The sequence below is a fragment of the Mesoplodon bidens genome (genome assembly GCF_964165515.1).
Source record: "Mesoplodon bidens genome assembly, chromosome: 1".
NCBI classification, from domain to species: domain Eukaryota; kingdom Metazoa; phylum Chordata; class Mammalia; order Artiodactyla; family Ziphiidae; genus Mesoplodon; species Mesoplodon bidens.
In genome coordinates this window covers 220,047,312-220,069,461 of record NC_138176.1, presented here as the reverse complement: position 1 = coordinate 220,069,461, position 22,150 = coordinate 220,047,312, and the positions used below count along the sequence as shown (strand labels likewise).

The following is a 22,150-nucleotide window of genomic DNA, read 5'->3' as shown; positions in this document are numbered from 1 at the left end:
TGAAAACGAAAAATGCTTCTAGATATTGCCAAATGTCCTCTGGGGGCAAAATCATCCCATTGAGAATCATTGTTTTAGGCCAATAAAATACACTAATGACAAAAACAAATTCATTGGGGCTATTAAATAAATTACAAAATTAAAATAAAAATCTGAGAGTAGATTCTGGAGCTTAAGAGACATAAGAGTCATATGCAGCAATTATTTAAGCAACAACAACAGTGAAACAAAACCTGTGGGCTCCAAATGATCCTATTCATAGTAGCCTGACCTGCCAAAGGTGGGTTAGTGGTTCTGTGGCCGCAGTCACTTTCTTGTCCTCATTAATTCAAAGATTCGCAGAATACAACGTCTGGCAGGGATCCTGACACAGACCTGCTGTGACTTAAGGTGGAACCAAGTCCATACAGGGTGAGAAATTTTTCCTGTACTGCTTTTTTTTTTTTTGCGGTATGCGGGCCTCTCACTGTTGTGGCCTCTCCCGTTGCGGAGCACAGGCTCTGGATGCGCAGGCTCAGAGGCCATGGCTCACGGGCCCAGCTGCTCCGCGGCATGTGGGATCTTCCCGGACCAGGGCACGAAACTGTGTCCCCTGCATCGGCAGGCAGACTCTCAACCACTGCGCCACCAGGGAAGCCCCTGTACTGCTTTTCTTTTGAAAATGGAGAAACTCTGACCAAAAAAGCTCTGTGTTTCTAACAAAGAAAGAGCAAAGAGACCTTTGGCCAGGTCTCCCAAAGGTGGACTTGCTGGAGACCATGAGGTCTAGCTCTGACTGAATATCAAATCCACCAAGAACCACTTGGCCTTTTTAACCTTTAGTCTCATATAAAAAAAGAGCGCAGACAGTGAAACTTCTCAGTATGATACTATAAGGGTGGATCCATGTCATTATACATGTGTCCAAACCCATAGGATGTACAACCCTAGGAGGGAACCCTATGTAAACTATGGTCTTTGAGTGGTAATGATGTGTCAGTGTAGGGTCATCAATTGTAACAAATGGTCCACTTGGGTGGGGGAGGCTATGTATGTGAGGAGGCAGGGAAATCTCTGTGCTTTCTGCTCCATTTTGCTGTGAACTGAAAACTGATCTAAAGATTCAAGTCTTTAAAAAAAGGCAGGGGGAGGTTCCTGATGCCAGCTACCTCAGAGTGGTGGCTGACAGTTATCAATCAGATGATGGGCACATGATACGTGGTTTGCTACTCTGCGCCAAGGTGCTTAATAAGAGCCAGCTTTACTTTTAGCCAATAATGATTTTAGTTTCCTTTCTGCTTTATTAAATCCTCCTTTGCTTGAAATACTCTTGGAGGGAGGCAGACCGTTCAGCCCTCTATCACGGGAAGAGGTAAGACTCCACAGCACAGGCATCCTGCCGCACGTAAGGGCTGTAAGGCACCTCGCCCTGTGTTTTCACACTGAGGGTCGGGACCCCCCGGGAAGGTTACATGAAGGCTCCAGTGGGATTGTGGTGACTCAGGCTGCTTGACTTCAAAGTGCTGCTTTGTGGTGGTATCTGCCGGTTCTGAGCTCTAGGAATGGAATGTGACAGTTTCATCCACTTCCTGAACCCACCTTAAGTAGTCCCTGTCGCCCAGATTTTAAGATCTGCTGAGATGCCAAAAAGGAAATGAACTGTAGACTTGGACTTTGATGGAAGGGAGATGAAGAGCAGGAGGGATTATAAAAAGAAAAAGTTCGAGAAATACTCACCTTGCATGTAGTGCACATTCAATAAATATTAAATAGCGATAATAACTAGTAAATGAATAAATGTGGCCAGATACCCCTTAGTATCAATAACAGACCACAGATTAGATAAAGCTTTCATCATAGAATTGCTATATTACAATTCTTAGCATTTTTCAAGTATACCCCAAATGTCTCATTCTACATTCTTCTTAGCGGTCCTTTCTTTATGGTTCATTGTAGTAAACAGTCAATCTGAATTCCTTCAGTATTTGTAATTTCTTTCAAGTAAAAAAATGTTAACATGTAGCTCAATTCCTTCCAAATGACACCGTGTCATCATCGGTTAAGTGAAGCTATGATAATAAGAACCATAATTTATTTAAAATCCATCACGGGTGTCAGATACTCTATTGGATTCTTCACGTATAGATCTGTATTTAATCATTATAGCATCCTTGCAAGGTGGCTATTACCATCCTCACTTAATGTATTTATAAGGAAATTAACATTTAGAGCGGTTTAAGGAGACCAAGTTTATCATCTGAATAATATAGTCTGAATTGCTCAGATTAAAGTCTTCATCATGACACCTGTCCACCAGTGTTTATCCAATAATAACTCTCCAAAATGTTAAGGCGATATTTCTCTGTGAACTTGTCCTCTGCCTTGTCTAATCTGCCTTCTCCATCTGCTTCACACATTAATAGAAGAAAGAGGGCAAAATACTGGGTAAGATAATGAACCGGTGTAATTTTAGAGGCATAACCTTGGATACCACTCTTGGCTGTTCCGCGCCCGGAAACCCTCTTTCTTTCCCCACTTTGTGAATCCCGGCCCTGCTGTAGGGCAGGAGAGAGGACGGGCTTGTGCTCTCACCTGCCTGGATCGTGGAGGCCGTGGGCAAACACTTCCGGGGGCTGGTTGGTGCTGTTGAAGTGCGGGTTGCTCTTGGGTATGGAATAAGGCACGTGGCACATGGCAGTATCCACGTCCAGACGGAGCACGGAACCTGTGAAGTCGCTGAGGAATCGGAGGACAACGTAAGTGCTTTCCGTTTTTGTTACGTATTGCGTCTGCACTCAGTGCTGGGAAGTTGCCCTACGGCTACAAAACCACCCCCCGCCCCCCATTTGACACAAAATTATTAAAGTTCCAAATTCCATATCGTGGGAAATGAAACCAGGGGCAGTTTGCCTTCAGACACGTGGCAGCACCGAGACAGCTCGACGGTGGCTGAAGCCTGCAGCATTGGTGGTGCGCTGCTTTTGGCATCCGTCCTCTAAAATGATTTTTTTTTTTTTTTTTTTTGCCAAACCACATATTTAACGTCCCCCAGGAAGCTCCGCTGGACAATGTTGGTCCATTAGGTAGAGTGTCGAAGGCAGCAGGGATGTGCAGGGCAACTATTGCACAAACCCCACAGCAGGAACTCGTTTCAGGACATCTCAGTAGAGCGACTTTCAAAAATATTATAACAGCATATTTATTTGAATTCCTCTTCATTTTTTTTTTTTTTTTTTTTTTTTTTTTATGTGTTACGCAGGCCTCTCACTGTTGTGGCCTCTTCCGTTGCGGAGCACAGGCTCTGGACGCGCAGGCTCAGCGGCCATGGCTCACGAGCCCAGCCGCTCCGTGGCATATGGGATTTTCCCGGGGCACGAACCCGTGTCCCCTGCATCGGCAGGTGGACTCTCAACCACTGTGCCACCAGGGAAGCCCCCTCTCCATGTTTTAAATGCAGATGCTGATAATAAAATTTGAATATTTAACCGAGGTGATATAATTCAAAGACATAAGTGATATAACTCACTGAAAACATTTTACCATCAAGGGGCATCTGTTTCTTTGTTTTATTTTTTTACCTTAACCCATCCATTTCTTCCATATCATCCAGAGTGATCATCCCATCACCGAGGATGATGTACAGAAAGCTGTCAGGACCGAAGAGCAGCTGTCCTCCCAGATGCTTTCTGTGGAGTTCTGCGACTTCAAGAAATACTCTGGCTGTTCTCAAATCCACTTGATGGGGATTTTTTCTAGGTGGTGGGGAGGAAACAAACCATGATTGGGAAAGATGTAAGGTGAACCCACAGAAAGTAAATAGGGCACAAAGGGGGAAGCAAACACGTGGCATGTAAATAAGCAAACATACTGAAACTGTAGCCAATAAAAATTACTGAAAAAATGACGTTAGTCTCTAGGCTTTTAAGTTGAAAGAGAATTGTGGAAAGGTGCCAAAGCTACCATTTTTTGCAATTTTCCTTAAAGACACACACAGGATTTTAAGCCAGATGGAGATTGGGGTTTAATGATTGCCACCTGATGGTTAATTATTTGTAACTTCTAAACAAAAAATTATAAAGAGATAATGAGAAAATAAGATTAAATGTCTTTTAGTGGTACCTGGATACTGTGTATTCCACAACTCTGAGAATATGGTCATGAGGCCCCATAGCCCACCGTTCTTGGTTGGTGGTATAAGACACATAGAGCTTTCCATTTTTCTTGTAATTGGGATGGAATGCAAGGCTTAGCAGTCCTCTTTCATCTCCTCCCTGCAGTCAAATGAAAAACACAAAGAATTGTGAAGTTAATTATGTTCTTTATTGTGTTTCAACTGGAACCCCCAAAAGAGTCTCTTTCTTTCTCCTGGATAATCTTTGCCCAAACTCTTTTCTTTTCTTCCTTGCCTACTGCACAAAAAGGATTATAAAACATTTCACTTTGCGGAACTCTTTAAGGGTTAGAACAAGACAATTGTCTTGTGTGGTTATCTATACGCAGGACCCTTACACCACTTTTGTCAAGTGATTTGTGTATGTAATCTGGGGAAGCTAGGAAGACAAGTTTAAGTGCTGTGAAGAATTCTTTGCTGGGTTACTAGGTTGCTTGTAGTTCACAGAAGACAAATAAAAAGGTTCATAATCAGCAGTGACTTCTAATCCAAGTCTCCAAAACCTAAAACACAGTGTGGGCTGCCAACTCCCACTGTCTTGGCAATCTGTTTAGAAAACAGTTAAATTGCTTGTGTAATATGTAAACCTTTGTTTTACCCTGGAGGCATCTACATCAGTTGTCACAACCGTGGTGGTCTGTTCATCATAGCTAGGTAATAAGCAGCCTTGGCCTCTCTACATCGAAATGAGGTATTTTTACATATATCCCTTTGCTGCCTAGAGTTTTTTTCCTTATAGAAAAATGGAGAAATGAAAGGAGAGCTAAAAGCCAGGGCTGGGATGGGGGTGGGAGAAATCCTAGAGAGGAAAGGAGACACTAGGAAATAAAAGAAAAATCCCAAACAACCTTCTTTTGTTATTGTATGAATGTCAAGAATTGTATACATTAGGCATGCCAAATGCTGTAACAATTAAAACATCATCGTGTGCTTAAATAGAAAGGCATTTTATCTTTATTTTCTGCTAATTCAGCTCGATGAAACTCAATATGGTCTTAGCATTTGTTTTATCCCACAAGTAGTCTAGGAATTTCTATAATGAAATCAAAGTATCTAAAATTATCTAGATCAGAGACTTCAAGTTCAGATTCTGGTGAGCCAGGGAGCACTTCCTCTGTACTCTGCTGAGTTATGCACAACGGCGAAAAACGTGGCAGAAATTGAATGTTGCGAATGCCGTTAGGACATCACCTTATACACGCTGTTTCATTCAACAGCACAACATTCTTATGGCAAAAAGCTGTAAGTTACTCCTTAGAAGTGTTAGAGGGAAAAAAGTCTCTAATGCTGCCATTTCTTCACAAGGCTGTGCTCAATCACGGAAGCGCTCTCTGCCTCTGTCCCCCAGGATAGCATGTGTTACTAACAAAGCACAGAACTGTTTGTAGTTTGTGTGCTCCAAGGATTTGTGAATTTAAAGCTTTAGGCATAAAAGTTCACTTTTAATAAACACCGTTTGTTTTATTTCCCAGATAGGAGAAAAACTACTTTCAGAGGTATGCCATCCAAAGTGGAAAACATCCAAACTTTAAGAGTGTGTAAATAATAAAGTGGATGCAAATATCCCTGACCTACCAAATTATTATTCAAATGTCAAAAAAGGCAGCGTCTTCATTTGCATATCACGATATGATTAATTTTAAGCACAATAACAAGCTCACAGAAGGGTAAGTCTTTATGACTAGTATTTATGAATGAGCCTTGGTGTTTTGGGTTATCTTGTTATGATGATTTTAATACTGACTCAACATTGCTGTTTTTCTTCTTATATCTTCAGCAAATAAACATCTCTTGCCTTTCTTGTGAGATATTGAAAACAGGGATGTGTAACTAAGATTCGATTGTAGAAAAGCCACTGCACATGTAAACCTCCTTGATAGATATATAAGGAGGCCTAGGGGGGATTTAGTTTGTGATTAATTCCTCTCTGCATATATTTCCCTCTAAAGCTGTGAATGCAGGGTAAGTACTGCAAACCCACTTCACAAATGTTTGCGTTCCACTATAAGAAGCTTTTGTTGAAAGTAGTTCTTTTGTAGTTTTTAATCAAATCATCTGAAAGACAACTTGAGCTGGCTAGCAACATAGTTTAAAACTGTGCTAGTTGCTTTTTGGGAATTAGGAACATAGAATTCATGCACTGTAGAGAGACAGATGGGAAAAGAGATTGAAATAAATCCACAAGTGATAGAAGGCAGTCGTTTACGTTAAAGATTCACCTATCACACGAATGAATTTAGAGGGGCATCACTGACTTTTATTAAAGGGCCAAATATGGCAACAGAATGAGACAACTGAATGACGAGAATATAAATCAAAAAAGTCATTCTAAAATGTCCTGAATTTTTCAGGTCATAGGATTTACATTTGTGTAATCATTACATGTGATTTCATTTTTTTAAAGTCAACTTCCAGGTGCGAAATAGTGTTCTGGGTGGTTTAGAAACATGACTCATGACTCAAATCATTTCAGAGAAATACTCACTTTCATAGCTATATTGATGAAAAAATTTAACATTCTATGTAAATATCCTAGAGTGTCTCTCGAAACTAGCTTTTAAAATTATCTCCTATAACACAACTCTTAAATGCTCAGAGATTGGGAAGGAAGGATATATGACTGCTGTCAGGAGGTTTAGCTTGAATTAGCCTGCAGAGTTATGCTGTCCATTTAAAGTATGTTACTGACAAATCATAAAGATGGAGAAGTATGTCCAAAATGTTTTCCTTAGTCATGTGAGAAGCAGCAATGTGTCCAAATATTCACATTATACTTTGTACTTTGTTACTAATACCGATAGCTTTGTGTACACATCATGCTTCTGGGAGTATACATCACTGCCTGAACCAAATGGGCAACAAGTAATTTACAAGCAATACTTTAGAGTTTCCTCCGTTTGGGTAAAGCTTTTTTCTTTTTTTTTCCAAAGAAGGTTTAACTTTGGACCAGGGTCAGAGGCCATAATGTCAGAACCACTACTAGATTTGAGGCTTCCAGACCCTCTGTGGTTGCTTCAACCATAGTCTTCACTGGCACATTGCCGCCTGACAGCCTGAGTGTTGCCCCTGGAGTCAGGATTGGACCAGCAGCCCAGCTCTCCCAGGCTCAGCAGAAAGCCCTTGTGTCAATGTTAGACTGTCTTCTTATTCCTTCCCATCCTTTCCCCTCATTATGTGTAGCTTTATGGATTTGAAACCATGCCCTCCTTCCAGAAATGTCAAATTACTGAATTGTTTCTGCTGAGCATTTGGGGAGAATGAACCTCTAGTGAATTTAATTCGTTCAGCCAACCTGTCTTAAAAAGGAGACAGACACATTTGTAGAATGGCAAATGGAAGATCCGCGGTGTGGGGAGCCACACCTTTCAAAAAGACACTGACTTCTGACATCATACTTTTGAAAACTGTTAACCCAATGTCCAAAGTGTTGTCTTTAGTCATGTGAGAAGCAGCAATGTGTCCAAATATTCACATTATACTTTGTACTTCATTACTAATACCGATAGCTTTGTGTGCACATCGTGCTTCTGGGAGCGTATTTCACTGCCTGAACCAAATGGGCAACAAGTAATTTACAAGCAATACTTTAGGGTTTCCTCTGTTTGCGTAATGCTTTTTTTCTTTCTTTTTTCAAGCTCACTGACTGAAGCCTCAACCAAGCATCATCGTAGGCTACCATGAGCCCCTGTCTTCCCCATGCTCAGTCCTCTCAATACCACATCAACTTCTGGACAGCCCCTCACCAAGCACCAATGACTCCTCAAAATCAGGTAGCTGAATGATTTGAAAATAATGTCCCTATACACTTTGGAACCTTGAGATTAACCCATGTTTCAGAGTAAATCATAAAACCCTCCTTAGAGACTTTTAATAAGTAGTTAACTGCCGTTCTAATTCTCATTCAGCTCTCAGGAACAATTTCACAGGGTCAGCAGAAAAGAGACAAAAACCCAAAACAAAGAGTATTGATGACTTTCACGTAAGTACAAGATCAGATCTAGTCCTATAGTTTTGAGATAAACTCTTCCCTGGTGAACACATGGAAGTTCTAACCAATTGACTACGAATATTCCTCTTTGAAGAAAATGAAGCATCTATTGAAAAACACAGAGAATCATAAGGTGGTTCTAACAAGAAGTATGTTTTTCTTTTTTAAGAGAAATTGTGGGGCATGGCCTTTCATTATGATATTTTAAAGAAAACACTCCGGTGTGTTCATACTTTCAATGTGGTTAAAGTTAATTTTTTTCTGACTTCCAACTTCTTTAAAATTTGCCTTAATATATATACATTTTCATTCCTGTGCCTTCATATTTCATATTTGGCAATTGACTTGTGTATTCTAGGAAACAGGACTGGGCAACACTGAGCTGGGAGCATCATTTCTCATTTTTCCGTAGTTTGCTAGGTTACCCTTTGGCAAGTGACTGGCTTCAAGTTCAGTGATCTATACAACAGCCTTATGGTATAGAGAAAGCAAGGAAACATAGATTAAAGTAAATAATGCACTGCTAAATTAAAGATATTCCTCGTTACCCCCTTGTCAAAACAATTGTGTATTTAACATTCATTCGACAAATATATATATATATATATATATATATATATATATATACACACACACACACACACACACACACACACACACACACACATATATATATATATATATATATTTTTTTATTTTTATTTATTTATTTATTTTTTTTTTTTGCGGTATGCGGGCCTCTCACTGTTGTGGCCTCTCCCGTTGCGGAGCACAGGCTCCGGACGTGCAGGCTCAGTGGCCATGGCTCACGGGCCCAGCCGCTCCGTGGCATGTGGGATCTTCCCGGACCGGGACACGAACCTGTGTCCCCTGCATCAGCAGGCGGACTCTCAACCACTGCACCACGAGGCAAGCCCATTTGACAAATATTTATTGAATACCTACTAGGTGTTAGGCATTGTACTTGGCACCAGGGATAAGACAATCAGTGAGAACCAATTCCTGCCTTCCAGGAACTTACCCATGGAAGCAGATAACAAAGTGAGTTTCAGTTGTTTCATTCCTCCGATAACTTCTTTATGATGCTGATTTGGGGTGAGGGTATTTAAACAGTGCTACACTATTAGAAATATGTATGGCCCAAACACAAGTATTAAGGATAGTAAATACCTACTCTGGGTAACTTCTGACATAGTATCACTGAGGTTTCTCCACTCTAAAACTTGGTAAGAAAAAGAAAAAAAATCTTGGTTTTATAACAGATAAATTATTAATTGTCATTTATTAATTGTCATTTACACATCTATGTTTCACTGGCACACTCTCAGGAAAGGAACAAGGGGACTTGGAGACCAATGTGGGCCCCTCCTCATGCAAACCTCTGCTTCTTAGACTGGAATCTTTTGCTGTTTAGAAATGACAAATAGGTTTGTTTGAGAATTATTAGCTCAGCTAGAATAGCAGGTGTATTGGTTTTCTCTTGCTGCTATAAAAATCACCATGAACTTAGTGGCTCGAAACGATCCAAATATATTATTTTAAAATTTGTAAGTTAGAATCAAACATGGGTCTTACTGGGCTGAAATAAATGTGTTTGCAGGGCTGTGTTTCTATCTGGAGGCTCTAGGGGAGAATCCATTTCCTGTCCCTTCCAGCTTCTAGAAGCCATCTGGCACTCCTTGGTTGATGTCCTCCTCCCTCTATCTTCAAAGCCAATAACAGCAGGATGAATCCTTCTCATACCTCATCACTTTGACCTCTGCTCCCCCTTCCACTTTTAAGAATTTGTGATGACTTTGAACCCACCCAGATAATTCAGTATAATCTTAATTCCAGTGCAACCTCAATTCCCCTTTGCCATGTAAAGTAACATATTCACAGGTTCTGGAGATTAGGATGAGGACATCTTTGGGGGAGGGGCATTTCCTGCCTACCACATGGCTATTTTAATCTATTTTTTTAAAGGATCCAAAGCATTGATGACTTGAGCCATCTTGGCCATGCCCTGCTGTGAGCACCCTGAAACAGGAGGCTGCTGAAATTCACCTGTACATTCACAGAGAGAGATACCTAAGGAGAGCGCTTTCACAGCAAGCGCTCTCCCTCAGCTGTGAGTATTGCAAGAACAACCAACACCCTTCAGAGTGAAATGAAAGCACTTTTCAGAATGGAGGAGGAGAAGGCAGAGACCATCTGTTAACATGTGGGTATAGATGAATTCCGTCAAGAGCAAAACTCCTGTGTTAATCACAGGATGCAAAGAAGGTAAAATTCAATGTGGCCAAACCATTTCCATGCAATGGAGGATTTTAAACTCACTAAAACTGTGTTATTTTGCTTTGTTCATAAGTTTTGGAACACACTGTAGGGGATTCATTTTTCCAACAACTCCTGGAAAAGATGAGAAGCATTGCTTTTCAATAGTTCCAAAAGTCTAATTTGGTCTCAGAAAGTTGTCAATCCCCTGAGGCCCCTGACTTAGTTTATGGGAGGGACTGCATGATGTGGTCTGTGCTATACCAAAAAATGTACTTGGTCTTTGGCCCTGGATCTTGGCACAGAGCTCCTAAAACCATTGGAATTTCCTGAGTGAAAGGAGTGTCTTTTGTACTTCATAATGAGCCCTGTCAACCTTACCTGAGTTTATGCTAATGAAGGGACTCTTGGTGGGCCCCCAGAGAGCTTCAAAATGGGGGCTGGTAGCCAGAGGAACCAAAAAATGTGATTGAAGGATTGGAGCTTTCAGTCCTACCCACCAACCTCCAGTGAGGGGTGACGGACGGGAGGTTGAATTCAATCATCAATGGCCATGATTTTTCATCAATCATAGCTGCCTGAGAAACCTCCATAAAACCTTAAACAATGGAGTCTGGAGAGCTCCCACATTGGTCAACACATTGAGGTGCTGGAGGGCGTGGAAGTGCTGGAGGTGCCCAGAGAGGGCATGGAAGCTCCATATCCCCCTAACTCCCATACCTTGCCCTGTGCATCTCTTCCATCCAACTGCTCCAGAGTTATAGCTTTTATAACAAACCTGTAATAGTAAGTAAAGCAGTTTGCTGAGTTCTGTGAGTCTTTCTATGAGTTATTGAGCCCGACGGGGAGCTTGTGGGAAGCAGAAATGTGGGTAGCGTGGGCACCCCGTTTGTAGCTGGTACCTGTAAGGAAGACAGTCTTGTAGGACTGAGCCCATAATCTGTGGAGTCTGGGCTAACTCCAGATAGTGTCAGAATTGAACTGAGTGGTTGGACACCCAGTTGGTACTGGAGAATTGGTTGATGTGAGGAAAACAAAACAAAACACCTCTGTCATTTGGTGTCATAAAACACTCCAGAAAAAATCCAAGAGGTTCTTTAGCCCATCCTCCTTTCTAGGGAGAAGGAGGTCATGGTCAACTCTATTGAAGAAGTTGAAGTTAGATTTGGAATAATTTGGTAGTCTTCCTGCCATTCAAATTTTACTTTGGAAATGAACATTTTTATAAAATATCTTGTGCCATTTTATTACTCACTCTTTTGGCTTTTCTTACCTTCACTGTTCTCTGAGCATGAAACCAGCCACAATATACTGAGGACCTATCACTCATAGTACTAATTCTCCCCTTTTCTTTAACATTTCCTCTATTTTTCCACATTTGACTTTTCTTTTAAGTAAGTCTGTAACTTATTCTAATTACTCTTTTGGTTTCCTGATAACTGAACGCTCTTCACGGCATTGTCTTGTCTCTTTAAGGCCTCTTCTCTGCTTAATTGTATTTATCCACTGTTCTAGTTCTTTAGGAAAGTATTTATAATTTTCAAATGCTGGCAGGACCCATGCTTACCTCGACCATACCCACCTGACAAAGAGGTCTGTCCTGCTTCAAATGAATTTGGAGAGCTGCTAGGAGATACCCAGCAATTCAGAGCTTTTAGGAAGTGTTTTATGGGGTGTATAACTTCTGATATGCAGCAATTGGTCCATGTTAAATCTACATTTGGGATTGTACAATTTATCTTCTGAAGGTAGCAAATGCAAAAACAGACTAGAAAAGTACAAATGAGAGGATAAAAGACATCCTAGATGGAGACCGGCTATCTCAAAGTCACAGTACCCTCTTCAACAATTCTCTTCCCCACTCTTTTCAAGCATAAACAAAATAAATCAGTCACATAGGGTTTAAGTTATGACCTACACAGAGGGAAGATACTAGAAGCGGTTATCTTCTAGAATTTACAGCTTCCCAGCTGCTTCTTATTCCAGGTACTAATATTCTTTTGACATCTCATGCCTATGGGGAAAAAAGTATATACACATTCAGTTACATATGTAAAAACTGTTATGGTCACAATAATTTATGTATGGGTGTACATGATTTATTTTATACAAACTTTATATTTGTCAAATTGAATCAACATTCATGTTTCTATTTTTCCCTAGGCTCTTTACCATTTGAACTGTGATATTTGATACAGGGGGGCACATTAGAGAATGTATCGACTTGTCCCTCCTTTTACATTGTTCCAGGCAGCAGATAGCTGCTGTAGAACCTTTAATATATGCTGTCCAATGAATCCAATATAGTATCAGGGAATGGCTTGAGCACTAAGGACTATCTGGCTCAATATATGTCAAGTGTTAATAATATCTGTCATGTTCCAAAGTTCAGTTCTCCAAAACATCTTCTCTAAAAGAAAACAATGTTTCAATAAAACTAAACAGTGTGGAACATCTATTTGAAATGATTACAAAATACTAAAGCTACAAAAAGTATAATAAACTCTTCTTAAAAACAAAATCCTAAACCAGTTTGCAAGGCAGAAATAGAGACACAGATGTAGAGAACAAACGTATGGACACCAAGGGGGGAAAGCGGGGTTGGGGGGTGGTGGTGGTGGGATGAATTGGGAGATTGGGATTGACATAGATACACTAATATGCATAAAATGGATAACTAATAAGAACCTACTGTATAAAACAATAAATAAAATTCAAAACAAAAACAAAATCCTAGCACTAAGCACTTTTCTGAGGAAGGAAATGTATAGAGACGTTGGCAACACTTAAAGAAAGCAAAGCTCTTATGCTGTATGCTTAGGGTATCTGAAAACAAATTAACAAAAGTTTGACAAAAACTACAAGAATATTCATGTAATTAAAAATGAATTAAAATGATAATTTAAAAAGACTGTAACTACCTTAAACTCTTCTATTGCATCCTACAGGTTTAATACTTGCTGGACCTTAGATTTTTAAAAGTACACATTTCCTGTATAAAATAGGGTATTCAAATATCTTGTAATAAACTAAAATGGAAAATACTCTGAAAAATATTATATATAGAGATATAAAAATTATATGTATATAACTGAATCACTTTGCTGTATACCTTAAGTTAACACTATATTGTAAATCAACTACACTTCAAATAAATAAATAAATAAATAAATTTAAAAACACACATTTTTAGACTGAATTATAAATGAGTAAAATATTGGGCAGCTACATTATTAGTCACAGCAAAATGTCAGATATGTAAATTAGGAACTAGACCAATTCTCCACTAGACTGTAAGCTTCTTAAAAGCAGGGACTTCCTCTTGGTATTTCTAGTGTCTTACAAAGTAAGACAAAGTGTCTTACAGTGGAAGCCTTGTCATAAAAGGTAACACGTATTGAGCTCGTACTATGTGCCAGAAACCACGCTAAGTAATTTGCAAGCATTATCTTGTTTAAACTTTATAACAACTCTAGAGTTTAATACTATTTTATTATTATCTTTATTTTCTGGATAGGGACACAGAGGCATGAGGATTTGAGTAACTTGCTCCAAATGTGCAACTAGAAGAGGCAAAGCAGAGATTATCTGATTGGAGGAGAAATAATGTAAACTGTTATGTTCTACCACCTCACCAAATATTTCCTAAATGAAAATATGAACAAGTGCAAAATAGATCGTATTCCCTCATCAGCACCCATTGTTCACGGACAGAGGCAGTACTGAAACAGTCTTACTTAAGTTTACAAAGCTGTGCAGGAGAATAAAATGAAGCTTATATATCAGTTATTTTAACACAAAGGTTCATTTAGGCTTAAGGCAATGTGCTGATAAACCGACTATCTGGGGAAAATATCCTGACTTATGTACATTTCCATGGTGTAAATACTCTTGCCATGGCCAATTTCAAACTGGCAACTTGATGTCTGACTCTGGTGTGTGAAGAGGTGAGCACAATTAGCTCTGGTAAACCCTGGACCACCACTGTAGGACATTTCTATTCTCCTTCAAGGCTCTTTTATTCTCTTCCCCACTAGTATTGTGCTGTTATCTTTTATCTCCTGCTTTACAATTTTATCAAACCTATTCCTTTCAATGCGAAGCACTCAAATCTTTTTGTGAATTGAAACGGGGTTCAAAACATTAAATAAATCATTAATTTAAGATGAAGGAGGAGGTACTTTTTTTTACTGGATTTTAGATGAAACTATACGTAAAAACTAGCATACCACCAAAAAATAGAGTAGAACGCTCAACAATCCTTTCAAGGAGTTTACTTGGTTATTTCAGGGGCAAGAAAGGCAAAGGAAAACTCCTTGGTAAAAATCTCTCCTCCCTCTCATAAAGTTGCTCAGATAATCGAAGAAGACAATAAATGCAAAATTCCAATGTGCAATTTGAATGGAAGATACAGCTATTACAATGGACAGAGAGGTAAGAGCCATCCTCAAACTCAATTGATCCATAAAACAGTCAGATATTGGAAGGGAATGTGATTTTGAAGTAGAGAATGTGTAGCCCTACATTTGAATCAGATGAGGAATGCATTTAAATTATGTAGAGGGGTATTATCTTGCCGGCTACCATCTGAAGAACTTTTGGACTTCAGAAAATTGCAGGCATGGAAAGGCACAGTTATACTTATATTTAGCACCAGGCTTACCACATAGTTTTGATAAAGATCTGTCTATATCTCTTCAGAAGATTTAGATGGTATGTGTTACCAGTGGCTTATTAATGAATGATTTACAAGACTCGAGGTAATCTGAATTTTTATCCTAGCATTGAAACATACATATTTGGCTACTGTAGGAATCTTACTTTTTTTTTTCAGTTAAAAATATATATAGTGTTTTTATACTCTGAAGTTAAACATAAAGTGATTTCTTTAGTAAACAAGCAAAAGGAATGGGAGAAACAAATTAACCCCAATATTTGTTCTCTAATAATACAGATGGCAAGTCACAATATTTTCTCCCCTCTAAAAACAAACTCTAAGTAAAAATGCACTTCCAAGATTTATGATAGAAAAATATGCATTCTTGATATTGGCAAACAGCTGGGAAAATTACCTCAGAGCAATATTACAGATAAAAGACACTGAATTTAGACGCAAATTTGAATATCCAGTTATGACCTAAGCATCTAAAAATTCAAACAGTATGTGAGAGTATGTACATCCATTAAAAAATATACACATAAAAATATTAAAAATATACATATCCCCAAAGATTTGATTATGCTACAAATAAAGGAAATATTTGTTTATGTTTGGGGAGTTTCAATTTTTACTTATCTCACTCCCTCAAGGATTCCTTCTTAGAATTATTCTTAAAGTGTAAATATTTTTTAAAAATTATTAAGTTGACAAATATTGGGCAAGCCTTGTTAGAAAAGCAACTAATTCCTCTGGAACAAGTAAGACGATTTAGAAAATACCTTAACTCCTTCAAACCACAAAACTGTATTTTACTTAATGGGTAAGAAGAAGTGTCGTTCTATTGTCTCAAAGCTTGGAAGTATCTTTCTTAAAATGACTTGGTCTGTCATAAAGAAAAATAATTTTTCATAGTTTATTATTTTTATTTTATTTTTTTTTTTTTTGCGGTATGTGGGCCTCTCACTGTTGTGGCCTCTCCCGTTGCGGAGCACAGGCTCCGGACGCACAGGCTCAGCGGCCATGGCTCACGGGCCCAGCCGCTCCGCGGCATGTGGGATCTTCCCGGACTGGGGCACAAACCCGTGTCCCCTGCATCGGCAGGAGGACTCTCAACCACTGCGCCACCAGGGAAGACTTTTCATAGTTTATTAATAAAGGTCTAACAGAAGTAAGGATTACTAACTTTTATAAGAAAAAATAAGAAAAAGAGTAAAAATTTTAATGAAATTATTAGAAATATTAAATTTTCATATTGAAAGCTAAAGAAATAAAAGGGACTCATATGATTTCATTTACCATCTTTAAAGCTAAAATCTTTGTGGCATAAAGTCTGACCATTTTATTTTAAACATTAAACCCAAGGCTATAAAGCATGTTTCCTTGATATTTTCATCTGATTTATACCTTTGTAGTCTGAAAAATCTTTTGTCTCCTGTCAGAAAATGGAAGATTCAGGGTCCTTTCAATGAAAGAAAAAAAATCACAATATTAAGGATTAATGCGTCACTCTAGCTAAGGGTACAAAATTGTTTTAAATGAATTTGACCTCTTGCTTTTATAAAGTTTGTTTTTTATGACGTGTGGCTAATATGATGGTCATGCAGCTAAAAGCATTATCTTCACATCATTATATAGAAATACAACACTAGGATACTTGAGTTTCCTAGTCATGTTTCACTGCTCTTTGCCATTATATATTTCCTATTGTTACTCGAAAGAACTCAAATTGACTTATATGAGAACAAACATTAAACAATTAAGTAAGATTATTGCTTTGAAAAGAAACCTTGAAAAAACCCCCAAGAGTTTAGACCACCAAGGAGCACTAATAAATTTAAGAAAATATGAGGTTTCCTCTATGTGACTTCTCTTGAAAAGTTATGCAATAGATTGCTTCAACTTCAAGGTCATATAAAAATTATGGTACTTTTGAAATTACTTTCTGAGTAGAGTTTGCATTTACATGATTTAGATGTCAATTAAACTTGCAATTTACCAAAATAGTAAAATGAAATTCTTTGAATCTGATATTTTCATTCATCACTATTTTACAAAATGATCAAATTCTAGCAACAGAGCAACATTAAAAAACGATCACTCCAAACCTTCATTTTTACATTAAAAAATCATTCTTACTCCGAAATATCATTAGTTACAAATCAACATTTAGTAAACAAACACTTGCTATGCCTCAGATATCCAAATTAAGCAACTCTTTTTGAAACTTGATATATTACATATTTATAGTAATTCTGAATAAAAGTAATTAATATATATTTCTGGAAAAATGCATCTTGAATATTAAATTAGGTAACAATTTAAAATATAAATTTTTGCCGTTCCATGTTTTCTATAATCAGGAAAACATGACACTATATGGCATTAAGTGTGGGAACTATATATTACAGATATCTGAAAAATCTGAAGCCCAGATTAAATATATGAAAGTAATTATAAAATCAGAATAGGATTTATGAAGAAGGACTAAAGGGAGGGCCGGTATTCCTTAAGTTCACAAAAGAAAAAAATCTGAGTGCACATAACTTGCTTCAAATACATGAAGATTTATTCTAAGGAGGACAGTGTCTAGCTGTTCACCTTTCCCAGGGAAGTTTCACCAGTAGGACCATTTTCAGTGCAAAAGAAGCTCTGTTCCCTATAATTCTTAATATAATGGAAAATTTGCTTTACATATTTAGGGATAATATAATTTTGGACCAAAAGGCAAAATTTGAGGAAACTTCTGATATTCAAATTGCCTGAATTAGTGTTCTTAGTGAACTGAGGGAAGAGCCAAACAGGAAAAAGAGCAGAGTTTTCTAATATGTTTATAATTCAACATTTGTAGCAATGTGGACAAAACCGATGACACACTAATTGCCCCGTTTTCATTCACAGAATCACCATGCAGAGACTAGTTCCTGGTTCTCAAACATGGGGCAAATGAAGTGTTTATAAAGGTTCCACTTTCCCAACTGCCAGCGCCCCCCCCCCATCATCCATAGCGTGGTTACCATTTATCCTCACTCACTGCACAGCTTTGCTCTCAGATTCCAGCACTCCACTCAATCATCGGGGGGCAAATATGGTGAGCCAGTTGCTCCCGGGTCATTAGGCATCACATTCCTATTCGTTGGTGTCGAGGATGGGCCCAGGGGTTTAGACAGCCTATGTCTGCAACTTGCCTCTTCCACTTGTTTGCTTTTTACATGAGAAAGTTACTCAGTTGACTCACCTTCAGAACAGGGACATTTGCTATCTCAAAAGTTGTTGGGAGGTAGTTAATTGAAAGAGTGTAGAGTGGGCCCTGACACAAGATGATGTTCACCAAAAGTCATCCAATGTTACTATATGCCACGGCCAGCTATTGCATTCTAGTTGGGGGAAGAGTCTTTAGACAAGTAAGCCTACAAACAAATGCATAATTAAATGTTGGAGAGGACTAAAAAGAAAAGAATAGGGTGTTATTGGAATGCATATCAGGGGGAATCCAATTTAGACTAGGGGAGTCAGGGAAGGCCTCTCTGAAGACATGCATTCAAGTTGAGACTTCAAGAGCCAGACAATGAAAGGGAAGAAAATTCCAAGGAAAGAAAGAATAGCATCTCCCAGAGAGACACTTCATTAATATTGGGTATAATTCTTTGGGAAAAGGGAAATGTAAGGAAAGAGTACAAAAGTACACACACCCTTCCATTCCTGCTCTCTGACCATGAAGAGTTTTAGGGATCTGAGGTCATGGATGAATAGAGTGAAATAAAGGTGGGTCTTTAATATGAGAGCTGGGTTTGAATCCCTGCTTTGTGACTTACAAGCTGTTTGACTTTGGGGTAGTAATTTAACACACTTGAACTTCAGGTTTTTTTTTTTTTTCTATTGTAAATGAATTATAACTTCTACTTCATCAGGTTTCCTTTTTTAATGAAAACTACAATAAAAATTTTAAGTTACTAACACTCAACTGGTCCATATTAGCTGCTCACTAATTAGCTTTTTTCTCCCTCATCGTGAGGGATGGAGCTTGTAGTTCATGTACACGACAGTAGGCAACAGAGTGCTATCCTTAAATGTAAGGAAGGATTGAGAGTTTAGGATTATATCCAGGGATGAATAATCATTTATTCATTCATCATTTACTCTAACAGAGCTATAACCTCAAACCAAAATGTACAATATAAGATCAGCTGTAAAAGAAATAATTTGATTATTCTTCCTAAGCACTTATAGTTTTTTTCATCTTGATAGGGAAAACTGTCTTTTCTGTCTTGATGGTTTCAGGTGGAAAACTACGGTTGGGTAAAATGTTTGATTTGTTTCTCATTTGATGGCATGTGTGACAAAGTGACTTTCAGGGTGAGGACCTTGGAAAGGGCATTGCTGATGGCCTTTGGTTTTCTTATGTGTGGCATCTGCAGTAAAGCTGCTTGTTTTACTGTATATTTGTAATTATGTGAAATCAAATTAAGGAACCAATTTTAAAAGGCCATCTTTATATAGGAAAACTAAATCTACATACTTATTTAATTACATAAATAAAGATACTTAATGTTTGTATTTATACATAACGTGTGAATATAAAAAAAGAAAACACAAACACATTAGCAAAAACTACATAGATACTTTAAGAATCATCATATGGTTAAAAAAGCAAATTTCCAGAAGCAGCAGTTCATCAGCCAAATTATGGACACAAACATCAGCAATATCCACAAACCGCCTTGTTCTGCTCTTTCTTAAATATTTCCAGACACAAAATATATTGCCTTTTATGTTACACCTATAAGCCTGCAGAGTGGGAATCAGGAAATGTGAAATTACCAATCAAAATTAATATGCATAATATAAAACCTTTTAAGGATTTTTTTCTTACACTTATAGCCAAAATGTAAGGCCATGTTGATGTGAATATTAGAAATCCAAGTATCCAGAAACCCACATTTTATCACTGTAAAAATGATAAAGGAAGTCATTTCTTTTATTGGAAAATGGGTAATCTTTTCATTGTGTGATAAACAGCAGACTATCACAGATACATGTGAGATTGTCTGGAGAACTCTCAAATATACAAGGAACATTCTTTTGTATAATACCACACATGATCCTAGAGTAGTCTAGAAGCAGGAAATGGCCCGAGACAGAACTGCCCTTACTGGTGCTGGAGTGCCTTTGGCATCCATCCTTTGCTGTTGAGCTGCTGAAAACACAGATCAAGCTAAGTTTTCTTTGAATCAAGTAATTTCCTGATATAAATCTAAACGGAGGTAAGAAAACCACGGACAGGATAAAGGACAGCTCATTTTTCTGCTTCGGCTATGAGAGGTTTTTGTTTCTGTTGGCTGTGTCTGATGATAAGAAGAACCTTACCCCACTTCCTACTCACAGGTTTGTAAAAAGCTCGTCTGATCATTTAACTTTGCTTCCTTAAAACAATAACAAAACAAAACTTTCTGACTCTCATTACCTAAAAAATAAGTTCAAGGGATTAGACAGGGAACACAAGACCCTTACAAGACAGCCCTAACCTCTTTTTCCAGCCTCAGCTTCTGCCATGCTATCTCAATGCTACCTAGGTTTTCACATCCTGATGCCTTTGCAGGTGGTTATTTCTTCTGCTTGGAAGACCATCCCCATCTAGTTGCTGGGGAAGAACTTATAGATCTTTTAAGACCCAGCTCCAGCTCTTCTGCAGTCTACTCTGATCCCAGAGCATGCCTCTCTCTTTTTCTTCCTAGCACCTTCTACATATTGCTAGGACACCATATCACTAGCCTATTATGTGGTGTTGATTGTACTTACCAGGCTCCCTATTCCATAAAGAAGAAATCTTGAATGGAAATCAAATCTGATTATTCTTTGACTGTATCCCAACACTCAACCCAGTGGCTGACACCTAATAGGCACTCAAATAGTTGGCTGTATGAATAAAAGACTATAAGACCTATAGCTCCATCTCATGTATTACATATATCTTTGCCCCATGCTCTTCTAAGGCTCAATTTTATCAAATAAATCATTTAAGAGGATTTATCTAGAAAAGGTATTAGAGTAAAGCCTCAGTAAAAATAGAAAGTTAACTTCCACTTGGTATTAGTAGAACAAAGGAGCATATTGCTAAAATTTACATTGGATGGTTATGAAAAGCCTTTCTCTAATTGCAACTAGTAATGGTCTATAAAATATTACTCTAAAATTGTTCTTCGAGTTGTAGACTTATCCAAGCAGTCGTTCAGACAAAAATACAAGGTAATTATTTCCCATTACGAGTTTAAGAAATTGTGTGCTTTTCTATCATGCTGGTTTTCATGATAAATGTGTAAAAGAGAACTGATGATAATATAGTGGTCCTAGAATTACTTCCTAGAATTAATTTCACTAGAAAACATCAGGTAAAGTATTAAGGGATAATGCCAGACAATTTGTTTTTCTTTATAACTACTGGTCTAGAGCTTTAGAGCTTCAGAGCAAAAACACTAATAAAAGTCAGTCATCATTATGATGTCATTCTCATAATTTCCTTAGAAATAAACCAGCAAGTACAAAAAATATTTATAATGTACGACATCATCTATGTGCCTTTCCATTGCTTAAACTTTGGGTTATATTTAGTGAGGTTTCCTGTTTGTTATAAAGAACATCTTCTAGATGAAACAAAATACATTACTAAAAGCCCTCTGAAGTCAAACTATCTTTGTGAATTGCATGTGTGCAGGAGTGGCTTAAACGCTATGGACTAAGCTTAAACTGTATGACCTAATCCAACAACTTATAAAAATATTTTTTTCATTTTTGTGACCCTAACTCTTTGGAAGATATTTATCTGTCATTGAAATGGCTTAAGTGTCTAAAAGAAGCTCCTAAATGATATCTGCCTACTGGTATGGCATGGGCCTTAGATGACATTTATAACATACCAAACTTGTTGGAGAAATAAGTGCGCCAATGACATTTATAGTTATAGGTTTTGGTGCTCTTACTTTAAACCCATAAAATGTCTATGGCCTTTAACCACATCCAATTTATGAGTAAGGACAACTTACACAGAATAGGAGACACAGGAGAATTGAGAAGTTTTGTGTATATGAGAAAGAATTCCCAA

At 38.0% G+C, this 22,150-nt stretch overlaps 1 protein-coding gene across 3 annotated transcripts in view; it reads right to left on the bottom strand.

Annotated features, from left to right (window-relative positions):
- HHIP (hedgehog interacting protein) overlaps positions 1–22,150 on the bottom strand; it is a 96,396-nt gene that overhangs the window by 33,952 nt on the left and 40,294 nt on the right. For all 3 annotated transcript variants that reach the window (XM_081232937.1, XM_081232938.1, XM_081232939.1), the window contains exons 5-7: positions 4,099–4,250; positions 3,558–3,731; positions 2,572–2,715 (exon numbers count right to left, since the gene is read on the bottom strand). In XM_081232937.1, coding sequence (XP_081089063.1) covers positions 2,572–2,715; positions 3,558–3,731; positions 4,099–4,250 — 470 coding nt within the window. The remainder of the gene's footprint in view (positions 1–2,571; positions 2,716–3,557; positions 3,732–4,098; positions 4,251–22,150) is intronic.